The following is a 12,662-nucleotide window of genomic DNA, read 5'->3' as shown; positions in this document are numbered from 1 at the left end:
TCTGGGGAGAGAGAGGAGGAGGGCCCTGCCTCTAAAATGAGTCTCTCTGGGGAGAGAGAGGAGGGGGCCCCTGCCTCTAAAATGCATCTCTCTGGGGGACATGACACCAAAGCTAAGAGGTAAGATGACCATTTATAAAGAATTTATCGAGTTCATTCAAAAAATAAATAGCTATCTTAAGATGAAACACTATATATCCATTGTTAATCAGGAATGGAATGTTGGTATCCTGTATATTTGACTGTGATATGTGGTTGTCTCACCTAGATATCTTAAGATGAATGCACTTACTGTAAATCACTCTGGATAAGAGCATCTGCTAAATCAGGGGTTCTCAATCCGGGGTCTGTGGAGGTACTGCAGGGGTTCTCAATCCGGGGTCTGTGGAGGTACTGCAGGGGTTCTCAATCCGGGTCTGTGGAGGTACTGCAGGGGTTCTCAATCCGGGGTCTGTGGAGGTACTGCAGGGGTTCTCAATCCGGGGTCTGTGGAGGTACTGCAGGGGTTCTCAATCCGGGGTCTGTGGAGGTACTGCAGGGGTTCTCAATCCGGGGTCTGTGGAGGTACTGCAGGGGTTCTCAATCCGGGGTCTGTGGAGGTACTGCAGGGGTTCTCAATCCGGGGTCTGTGGAGGTACTGCAGGGGTTCCACGGCACCCTGACTGTACTCGTTGCAATGTACAACTCTTCACACCCGTTTAACAACTCTAAATAGCTTTGGCATAGTAGGTATCAAGTCCCTTGCCAATAATGTTGCCTACAACGTTGCAACAATTTTCATCAAACTCATATTACACCCTAGACGCCTTCAACTTCCCAATTTATATCCATGCCCAATTTAGGATTATTATTTAACAACATGATGTTGTGCTCCAAAGGGAGAACTTGAAATAACATGATGTAGATAATTAAATCATCAAAAGAAAAACGTGTTTAGAAAACAAGGTTCCTTATAGAGCCAAAAAGGCTTCTATCACTTCCTTAAAATATGAAATCAATAAAAGTTATATATATTTTGGGGTTCAGTGAAGAAGAACCTCTAGAGTTCTGATCAACAAAAAGGTTCATGTTTTGAGGATGTGAACCCAGCAGCCCTCCAGTGGTCAGATCAATTCCACCTGTTTTTTCCAGCGCCCGGCCCGGGATTCGAACCAGCCACCTTTCGGTCACAGCTCCAACTCCAACCTGAGTTAATCTGCCAAAATGAAGACAAAATGCTATGCAGTTATACATAATCATTATACATAACTCATTGCCAAAAGCACAAGACATACTGTTGCATGTAGGTCTATATTATTTATGGGTTGATCACATAGAAATATAAAAACATTATTTTTAACTACTGCAATGCAACTACATGTGGAACAGGAACCACTGACTCACTGCATTATTCTATAGTATTATCAAGACACCTGCTGTTAACTCTTAACTACTTAGGACACCTGCTGTTAACTCTTAACTACTTAGGACAGCTCACGAGGTGTCCTAAATATCTGCTGACTAGGTGGGTAGGTAATTTAGGTAATGGGTAGGTAACTAGGTAATTTATACCCATAAGTATAAAATGTCTTTATTCTCAGCACTTATACGACCAATTTTCTACTCTGAGACACTTTGTGGATATGGTCCCAGACCTCAACATATTGTTATAAAAAAACAGAATGTTTGTTTTACATATTAATACAAAATGAATATTACTAATGTAACCCACTGTCAAGACTGGGTTTAGTTGATTGTGTTGCACGGCTCATGTCCGCATCCCCGTACAGAACTGTCCGCGTCCCCGTACAGAACTGTCCGCGCCGCCGTTCGGTGTGGTGCCAAGCCGGTTACGCGCAGAGTGGACTGAGATGATCTTGGGGAATAACGACGGAGTTTGTTACAGTGTTGAGACACCGAAGTTTACTGTTCAATTTGTTTTTTTCTTTACGGTCAGGGACAGTGTGAGTGTAGCCAGATCCTTTTCACTCTCTATCCTTGTTTCAATTTGTGTTTCACCGGATTCATCATCGAGACGAGGGACAGACAAATGACCTGCTAAATAACCAAGCTAGTCGGTACAGCTCGGTAATCTAGCTAGCTACTCTACCAGCAGCATCCTAGTTATCCTAGCTAGTCGGTACAGCTCGGTAAACTAGCTAGCTACTCTACCAGCAGCATCCTAGTTATCCTAGCTAGTCGGTACAGCTCGGTAATCTAGCTAGCTACTCTACCAGCAGCATCCTAGTTATCCTAGCTAGTCGGTACAGCTCGGTAAACTAGCTAGCTACTCTACCAGCAGCATCCTAGTTATCCTAGCTAGTCGGTACAGCTCGGTAATCTAGCTAGCTACTCTACCAGCAGCATCCTAGTTATCCTAGCTAGTCGGTACAGCTCGGTAAGCTAGCTAGCTACTCTACCAGAAGCATCCTAGTTATCCTAGCTATTCGGTACAGCTCAGTAATCTAGCTAGCTACTCTACCAGCAGCATCCTAGTTACCATAGCTACCACTACATCATCACCGGCGGTCTGCATTTCTTGTGGACCGATGGAGCTCCCCGGTTGTTTCTTCCACCTGTTAAATCCCGGTGAGGCTTCTCCCTCTCTCGTTGACGGATGCTGTCTACCTCTGTCCGGTTCTCCTCTCTTCACTAGAAGGACGGTAACTTTAGTGTTTAACCCGTCTGTGTCCAAGGACCGAACTTTTGAATATTATTTTCAGGGCGCCTCAATAGCAGGTATTGAACAGCGGGTAAATAATCACTAGTCAGAACCTCAACCTCAGTATACATTCATTATAAAAATCATCTTAATATCTGATATTGCGAGTAAACAACCTCGAGATGCGTCTTCCAGCCCTCTAATAAATTACATCATTCAACCCTCCCGGTTAGTAAATTTACCTCAACATCCCCCGGAGAAGGCAGAGTAACGACACCGGCCTTTTAGCGGGGCTGACAGACTGACAACAACGCTCGCGTCGCTTAACGAAATTCGTCATAGATAATGACACACTGCTCGCGCCGTTAACTAACGTCTGGAAGTCAGTTCTATTTGAGACTCAGATCACGCTGCATCTCCTCATTGGTCTCCTCATTGGTTAATAGAAGCAGGTACCCATGTGCCATCTCCTCATTGGTTAATAGAAGCAGGTACCCACGTCCCATCTCCTCATTGGTTCATAGAAGCAGGTACCCATGTGCCATCTCCTCATTGGTTAATAGAAGCAGGTACACATGTCCCATCTCCTCATTGGTTCATAGAAACAGGTACCCACGTGCCATCTCCTCATTGGTTAATAGAAGCAGGTACCCACGTGCCATCTTATTTAGCAAAAAACATAACTTAACATAAACATAACTTCTTTAAACAATAAAAGCTAATAAAAGCTAATTTACAAACGTTTCTGAAAATGGATACATAGCTTTTTGGAATTAAACTCTTCTTATGTTTCCCCATCTGAGCTCAGAGTAGATGAGAGATGTAATGTTTGTCTCTGTTGTGTTGAAGACCAATCCAGCAGGAGAGACCAGCCTCCCCTGTTCCCAGCTGTGTGTCCATGAAGAGTGACCGGTCTATGGATCAACCTCTATACTTTAGAAAGGGAGACTTTTCTACTGAACAAAGGTAAGAAGAACTCATGGGTCCTGGTCAGTGAGTTAAACAACACTGTCTCTAGTCATTTCTCCTCTCCCATTCTCCCATTTATTGTTGTTGTTTTCATAATCCATAGGCTAATCATTTTGTCCATTTGCATAGTCCTAAAACAATATTAAACAAACACAACATTCCCTGTGTGTGTGTGTGTGTGTGTGTGTGTGTGTGTGTGTGTGTGTGTGTGTGTGTGTGTGTGTGTGTGTGTGTGTGTGAGGAGATGTAACCTCCATCCTGATTGCCTAGTCACTTTTTACACCGAACTACATGTACATGTTACCTCAACTACCTGGTACCACTGCACATTGACTCCCCTGGGTGAGACTCAGTACTGAACCTTATAGTCTCAACCTCCATCCTGATTGCCTAGTCACTTTTTACACCGAACTACATGTACATATTACCTCAACTACCTGGTACCACTGCACATTGACTCAGTACTGGTAGTCCTTATAGTCTCATTATTACCTCAACTACCTGGTACCCTGCACTGGTACTCCTTATAGTCTCATTATTGCCTCATTGACTCAGTACTGGTTAACCTTATAGTCTCATTATTACCTCAACTACCTGGTACCCTGCACATTGACTCAGTACTGGTACTCCTTATAGTGTCATTATTACCTCAACTAGCTGGTACCCTGCACATTGACTCAGTACTCAGTACTGGTACTCCTTATAGCCTCATTATTACCTCAACTACCTGGTACCCTGCACATTGACTCAGTACTGGTACTCCTTATAGCCTCATTATTACCTCAACTACCTGATACCCTGCACATTGACTCAGTACTGGTTCTCCTTATAGTCTCATTATTACCTCAACTACCTGGTACCCTGCACATTGACTCAGTACTGGTACTCCTTATAGTCTCATTATTGCCTCAACTACCTGGTACCCTGCACATTGACTTAGTACTGGTACTCCTTATAGTCTCATTATTACCTCAACTACCTGGTACCCTGCACATTGACTCAGTACTGGTACTCCTTATAGTCTCATTATTACCTCAACTACCTGGTACCCTGCACATTGACTCAGTACTGGTTCTCCTTATCGTCTCATTATTACCTCAACTAACTGGTACCCTGCACATTGACTCAGTACTCAGTACTGGTACTCCTTATAGTCTAATTATTACCTCAACTACCTGGTACCCTGCACATTGACTCAGTACTGGTACTCCTTATAGTCTCATTATTACCTCAACTACCTGGTACCCTGCACATTGACTCAGTACTGGTTAACCTTATAGTCTCATTATTACCTCAACTACCTGGTACCCTGCACATTGACTCAGTACTGGTACTCCTTATAGTGTCATTATTACCTCAACTAGCTGGTACCCTGCACATTGACTCAGTACTCAGTACTGGTACTCCTTATAGCCTCATTATTACCTCAACTACCTGGTACCCTGCACATTGACTCAGTACTGGTACTCCTTATAGCCTCATTATTACCTCAACTACCTGATACCCTGCACATTGACTCAGTACTGGTTCTCCTTATAGTCTCATTATTACCTCAACTACTCGGTACCCTGCATATTGACTCAGTACTGGTACTGGTACTCCTTATAGTCTAATTATTACCTCAACTACCTGGTACCCTGCACATTGACTCAGTACTGGTACTCCTTATAGTCTCATTATTACCTCAACTACCTGGTACCCTGCACATTGACTCAGTACTGGTACTCCTTATAGTCTCATTATTACCTCAACTACTCGGTACCCTGCATATTGACTCAGTACTGGTACTGGTACTCCTTATAGTCTCATTATTACCTCAACTACCTGGTACCCTGCACATTGACTCAGTACTGGTTCTCCTTATAGTCTCATTATTACCTCAACTACCTGGTACCCTGCACATTGACTCAGTACTGGTACTCCTTATAGTCTCATTATTACCTCAACTACCTGGTACCCTGCACATTGACTCAGTACTGGTACTCCTTATAGTCTCATTATTACCTCAACTACCTGGTACCCCTGCAAAATGACTCAGTACTGGTTCTCCTTCTAGTCTCATTATTACCTCAACTACCTGGTACCCTGCACATTGACTCAGTACTGGTTCTCCTTCTAGTCTCATTATTACCTCAACTACCTGGTACCCTGCACATTGACTCAGTACTGGTACTCCTTATAGTCTCATTATTACCTCAACTACCTGGTACCCTGCACATTGACTCAGTACTGGTACTCCTTCTAGTCTCATTATTACCTCAACTACCTGGTACCCCTGCAAAATGACTCAGTACTGGTTCTCCTTCTAGTCTCATTATTACCTCAACAACCTGGTACCCTGCACATTGACTCAGTACTGGTACTCCTTATAGTCTCATTATTACCTCAACTACCTGGTACCCTGCACATTGACTCAGTACTGGTACTCCTTATAGCCTCATTATTACCTCAACTACCTGGTACCCTGCACATTGACTCAGTACTGGTACTCCTTATAGTCTCATTGTTTTCCTGGTACCCCGTAACAAAGGCCCTGGATAAAAACATTTGCTGATTTCAAAACTAAATTTTTAAATACAAATCTTATATTACTGTATTTAATAATGGTTTTAAAAAATGTTGTATATTGATGTCAAATGTATCATTTGTACAGTTCTTTATGAAACTCTGTAAAACCTAGCATTAGTACTGATTTCACTGAGAGTGAGACAGATATATATTATTACTGTGTAAAACCTAGCAGTACTACTGATTTCACTGAGAGTGAGGCAGATATATATTATTACTGTGTAAAACCTAGCAGTACCACTGATTTCTCTGAGAGTGAGACAGATATATATTATTACTGTATAAAACCTAGCAGTACTACTGATTTCTCTGAGAGTGAGACAGATATATATTATTACTGTGTAAAACCTAGCAGTACTACTGATTTCTCTGAGAGTGAGATAGATATATATTATTACTGTATAAAACCTATCACTGAGAAATCAGTTTCATCATTTTCCGAATTTGTCCGTTTCATAGTCGTAAAACAATATTAAACAAACACAACATTCCCTCCCTGTGTGTGTGTGTGTGTGTGTGTGTGTGTGTGTGTGTGTGTGTGTGTGTGTGTGTGTGTGTGTGTGTGTGTGTGTGTGTGTGTGTGTGTGTGTGTGTGTGTGTGTGTGTACTCCCTGAATGAGGACAAGTAATCTCATGTTTTGTCCACAGAAAGCAACAGGAGAGATCAGAGTCAGAGATTCTCCGTGGTCAGTCTTCCCAGAGTCATCAAACAGACCTGGCCTCCATATTCAGTGTATGTGGTCCTGTTATGTACATTTGTTTTTGTTTACCTCAAGTAAAGTTGATCTGTCAATCATTCATTAATGTGTTAATGAGAAAGCGTTTATTCTCTTGCTTAACTTATTTACTTTGTTTATTTCAGTTGCTTGAAGAGAATATGATGACATTTGTGAAGAACGAGCTGAAGATGTTCAAGAGGATTCTTAGTCCAGAACTCCCAGAAGGCTTTGAGAGTCAGAAGCAGGATAAGGAAGTGGTGGATGCTGAAGATGAGAAGCAGGAGAGCAGTGCCAGAGAGGGGGCTCTGAAGATCACACTGCACATCCTGAGGAAAATGAACCAGATGGAGCTTGCTGACACACTGGAGAAATGTAAGATCTGTCTGCCTCATGTTGAATGATGTTTTATAACATTTAAAAGCTGTAGCTAAAGTACAACTAAAGTAGCTGTGTAACTCAATGATATTGTAGCGGCCTTAAAACAACACCTAGTGACCTCATGAAGTAGCAGCAGGGATGTGTTGATTAATTTAGAGAGAGAAAGAGAGAACATTAATAATACCATCAATAATACCAATAATAATATAATCAGTCACACCAGTCTGTAATGCATTATGAAAACATTTACACATTTATACAGTCAGTTTAGGGAATACATTATTATAATTTAAACTTCATAAAAGTCCTACAATACTGTAGGCATTAACTCAGATGTAATATTAATATCCTCTGTGTTATTTCTAGATTCAGATGATCCTGCTGTGATTTGCCAACGTGAACTCAAATCTAATCTGAAGAAGAAGTTTCAATGTGTATTTGAGGGGATCGCTAAACAAGGAAACCCAACACTTCTCAATAAGATCTACACAGAGCTCTACATCACAGAGGGTGGAACAGGAGAGGTCAATAATGAACACGAGCTGAGACAGATTGAGACAACAACCAGGAAACAAGCAAGACCAGAGACTGCAATCAAATGTAACAACATCTTCAAACCCTTAACTGGACAAGACAAACATTTCAGAACTGTGCTGACAAAGGGAGTCGCTGGCATTGGAAAAACAGTCTCTGTGCAGAAGTTCATTCTGGACTGGGCTGAAGGAAAAGCAAATCAGGATGTCCAATTTGTATTTTCATTCCCTTTTCGGGAGCTGAATTTGATGAAAGGTGAAAATCTCACTTTCATTGAACTTCTCAATCACTTCTCAATGGAAACCAAACAATCAAGAATCTCCAAATACGACAAGTACAAAGTTATTTTCATCTTTGATGGTCTGGATGAGTGCCGACTGCCCCTAGACTTCCAGAAGAATAAGATCTGTTGGGACGTCACAGAGTCAACCTCAGTGGATGTTCTGCTGACAAATCTCATCAAGGGAAATCTGCTTCCCTCTGCTCTCCTCTGGATAACTACCCGACCTGCAGCAGCCAATAAGATCCCTTCAAGGTGTGTTGACCAGGTGACAGAGGTACGAGGGTTCAATGACCCACAGAAGGAGGAGTACTTCAGGAAGAGATTCAGTGATGAGGACCTGGCCAGCAGAATCATCTCACACATAAAGACATCAAGGAGCCTCCACATCATGTGCCACATTCCAGTCTTCTGTTGGATTTCTGCAACAATCCTTGAACACATGCTGAAACATAAGAGAGAAGAGATGCCCAAGACTCTGACTGAGATGTACACACACCTTGTGGTGTTTCACACCAAACAGAAGAATGAAAAGTATCTTGGGGAAGAAGAGACAGGTCCACACTGGAATAAAGAGAGCATTCTGTCACTGGGAAAACTGGCTTTTCAACAGCTTGTGAAGGGCAATCTGATTTTCTATGAAGAAGACCTGAAAGAGGCTGGCATTGATGTCAATGAAGCCTCAGTGTACTCAGGATTGTGCACACAGCTCTTTAAAGAGGAATGTGGGCTGTACCAGGACAAGGTGTACTGCTTTGTTCATCTGAGCATTCAGGAGTTTCTGGCTGCTGTATATGTGTTCCTCTCATTCATCAACAACAATGAGAATCTTATGGACAAACTGCAAACAAAGTCCAGGATCTTTTCTTCGCTGTTCAGAGACGAGCCTGAAGTCAATGTCTACAAGAGTGCTGTGGATAAAGCCTTACAAAGTGAGACAGGAAACCTGGACCTTTTCCTCCGCTTCCTTCTGGGCCTCTCACTGGAGTCCAATCAGAAGTACTTTCGAGGTCTGCTGACAAAGACAAGAAGCAGCTCACAGACCCATGAAGAAACAGTCAAGTACATCAAGGAGAAGATCAGGGAGAATCCCTCTCCAGAGAGGAGCATCAATCTGTTCCACTGTCTGAATGAACTGAATGACCATTCTCTAGTGGAGGAGATCCAAAGATACCTGAGATCAGGAAGTCTCTCTAGAGCCAAACTGTCACCTGCCCAGTGGTCAGCTCTGGTCTTTGTGTTGCTGACTTCAGAAAAGGAGCTGGATGTGTTTGACCTGAAGAAATACTCCAGATCAGAGGAAGGTCTTCTGATGCTGCTGCCAGTGGTCAAAGCCTCCAGAGCTGTTCTGTGAGTAAATAAAATGACTTATGAGAACTAATCATCTGGAATAAATATTCAGTTTAGAGAAAAATATGTATTATAATATGTATATAATATTATATTGAAAAACATATTGAAAAAATGCATTGATTTTCACATTAGTATAACATTATGACCATACAATTTAGGAGAAGAAAGATGGATATTTTCATTGTTTGGGGGAATAAACCAAATGCATCTCCCATTGTCCTTCTACACTACTGGTGTAAAATTAACAGTGTGTTTATGAAGTCATGATGATCTATTTGCAGGCTGTCAGGCTGTGGAGTCACAGAGGAAGGCTGTGCTTCTCTGGTCTCAGCTCTGGATTCAAACCCCTCACACCTGAGAGAGCTGGATCTGAGTAACAATGACCTGAAGGATTCAGGAGTGAAGCTGCTCTCTGCTGGCCTGGGGAATCCCCACTGTAAACTGGAGACTCTGAGGTCAGTATTATCAGATATGAAAGTGCTTTATGTATTTAGTTCTACCATTTGAAATACGAAGCCTGGTAAGTGTTCATAGCTTTTAATAAAGTAATCGAACACTGGACAAAACAATAAATGACAAACGAAACAGTCCCGTGTGGCACAAACACTGACACAGAAAATAATCAGCCACAACTCAAAAGTGAAAGCAGTTTACCTAAGTATGGTTCTCAATCAGGAACAACGATTGACAGCTGCCTCCGATTGAGAACCATACAAGGCCAAACACAGAAATCCCAAATGATAGAAAAAGGAACATAGACCGTCCACCCCAACTCACACCCTGACCATACTAAAACAAAGACAAAACAACGGAACTGAGGTCAGAACGTGACAGTACCCCCCCCCCCCCCCAAGGTGTGGTCTCCGGCCGCAAACCTGAACCTATAGGGGAGGGTCTGCGTGTGCGTCTGACCGCCGTGGCGGCTCTGGCGCGGGACGTGTAACCAACTCCACCATAGTTTTTGTCGGCCTCTTCACCTGCCTCCGTGGCCTCTTTAGAGTGGAGACCCTCGCCGCCGACCTCGGAGATTCCGGCAGCAGCGGACAGATGAACGAGAGATTCCGGCAGCACCGGACAGGCGGGAGACACCGGCAGCTCCTGCCTGACGGACGGCTCTAGCAGTTCCTGCCTGACGGACGGCTCTGGCAGTTCCTGACTGACGGACGGCTCTGACAGAAGGGAGACTCTGGCAGCACTGGACAGGCGGGAGACACCGGCAGCTCCTGCCTGACGGACGGCTCTGGCAGTTCCTGACTGACGGACGGCTCTGGCAGTTCCTGACAGACGGGCGGTTCTGACAGAAGGGAGACTCTGGCAGCACTGGACAGGCGGGAGCACCTGTAGGGAGGAGACGGAGAGACAGCTTGGTGCTGGGGGCTGCCACCGGAGGGCTGGTGCGTGGAGGAGGCACCGGATAGACCGGACCGTGAAGGCGCACTGGAGCTCTCGAGCACCGAGCCTGCCCAACCCTACCTGGCTGAATGCTCCCCGTAGCCAGGCCAGTGCGGCGAGGTGGAATAGACCGCACTGGGCTGTGATGGCAAAGCAGGGACACCATGCATAGGGCTGGTGCCATGTACCCCGGCCCGAGGAGACGCAGTGGAGACCAGATGCACTGAGCCGGCTTCATGGCACCTTGCTCGATGCCCACTCTAGTCCGGCCGATACGAGGCGATGCTATGTACCGCACCGGGCTATGCATGCGCCCCGGGGACACCGTTCGCCTCACGGCATAACACGGTGCCTGCCCGGTCCCTCTCTCTCCACAGTAAGCATGGGGAGTTGGCTCAGGTCTCCTACCTGACGTAGCAACACTCCCCGTGTGCGTCCCCCAATAAATTTTTTGGGCTGGCTCTTGGGCTTCCAACCGCGCTGCCGTGCTGCTGTGCTGCCTCCTCAAACCACCGCCTCTTGGCTTTCGCTGCCTCCAGCGCTGCCTTGGGGCGGCGATATTATCCCGGCTGTGCCCAGGGTCCCTTGCCATCCAAGATCTCCAATGTCCAGGAGTCTGGAGATCGCTGCTGCTGCTGCCTGTTACCATGCTGCTTGTTCCTTTGGTGGTGGGTAACTCAAAAGTGAAACCAGGCTACCTTAAGTATGGTTCTCAATCAGGGACAACGATTGACAGCTGCCGCCAATTGAGAACCATACCAGGCCAAACATAGACTGCCCACCCCAACTCACACCCTGACCATACTAAAACAAAGACAAAACAAAGGAACTAAGGTCAGAACGTGACAATTATAAGTAAGAATAGAAGATGTTTCTGTACACTTCTACATTCATGAGGATGCTACCACGATTATGACTAATTAGAAATTCATCATGAATAATGATGAATGTGAAAGTTAGAGTCACAAATATCAGACCCCCTCTGTTATTTTAATGGTAATGGTGAGCGGTTAGCATGTTTTGTTGTAGCCTCTGTTATTGGTAATGGTGAGAGGTTAGCATGTTTTGTTGTAGTCTCTGTTATTGGTAATGGTGAGAGGTTAGCATGTTTTGTTGTTGCCTCTGTTATTGGTAATGGTGAGAGGTTAGCATGTTTTGTTGTTGCCTCTGTTATTGGTAATGGTGAGAGGTTAGCATGTTTTGTTGTAGCCTCTGTTATTGGTAATGGTGAGAGGTTAGCATGTTTTGTTGTAGTCTCTGTTATTGGTAATGGTGAGAGGTTAGCATGTTTTGTTGTTGCCTCTGTTATTGGTAATGGTGAGAGGTTAGCATGTTTTGTTGTTGCCTCTGTTATTGGTAATGGTGAGAGGTTAGCATGTTTTGTTGTAGCCTCTGTTATTGGTAATGGTGAGAGGTTAGTATGTTTTGTTGTTGCCTCTGTTATTGGTAATGGTGAGAGGTTAGCATGTTTTGTTGTAGCCTCTGTTATTGGTAATGGTGAGAGGTTAGCATGTTTTGTTGTAGCCTCTGTAACTTTCTCACTCATTATTATTCATGATTCATTCATGATCTTTCTCAGTCAAGGCGTCACAGGCTTGATGTTGTCATTGTGTTCGAGGAATATGGGACCAGATATACTTTTGACTAATTTAATACACTTTAAGTGTCAGAATACTTATGACTTCTTCAAATGGGGGACGAGATACATAAAATGCTTTAATCTTTCTAAACGTTGAAACAGATATGTATTAAACTATCCTCAAATAAAAGATGACATTATAGACTGTCACCTCAAATTAAAAATTTGATCTTAAACCTAAAATGTTGGA

At 43.8% G+C, this 12,662-nt stretch overlaps 1 protein-coding gene across 1 annotated transcript; it reads left to right on the top strand.

Moving 5' to 3' along the window:
- Positions 1-16: 16 nt before the first annotated feature.
- Positions 17-10,560, top strand: LOC135537756 (NLR family CARD domain-containing protein 3-like). The gene is made up of 7 exons (XM_064963774.1): positions 17-119; positions 3,490-3,606; positions 6,826-6,910; positions 7,040-7,268; positions 7,641-9,438; positions 9,723-9,896; positions 10,329-10,560. The coding sequence occupies exons 1-7, from the start codon at positions 37-39 to the stop codon at positions 10,558-10,560; spliced, it is 2,718 nt and encodes a 905-aa protein (XP_064819846.1). The 5' UTR covers positions 17-36.
- The last annotated feature ends 2,102 nt before the right edge of the window (positions 10,561-12,662 follow it).

Source organism: Oncorhynchus masou, unplaced genomic scaffold (assembly GCF_036934945.1).
Source record: "Oncorhynchus masou masou isolate Uvic2021 unplaced genomic scaffold, UVic_Omas_1.1 unplaced_scaffold_8378, whole genome shotgun sequence".
NCBI lineage: Eukaryota > Metazoa > Chordata > Actinopteri > Salmoniformes > Salmonidae > Oncorhynchus > Oncorhynchus masou.
Note: the sequence above shows the minus strand (reverse complement) of the source record. Positions and strands in the feature narration are given on the sequence as shown.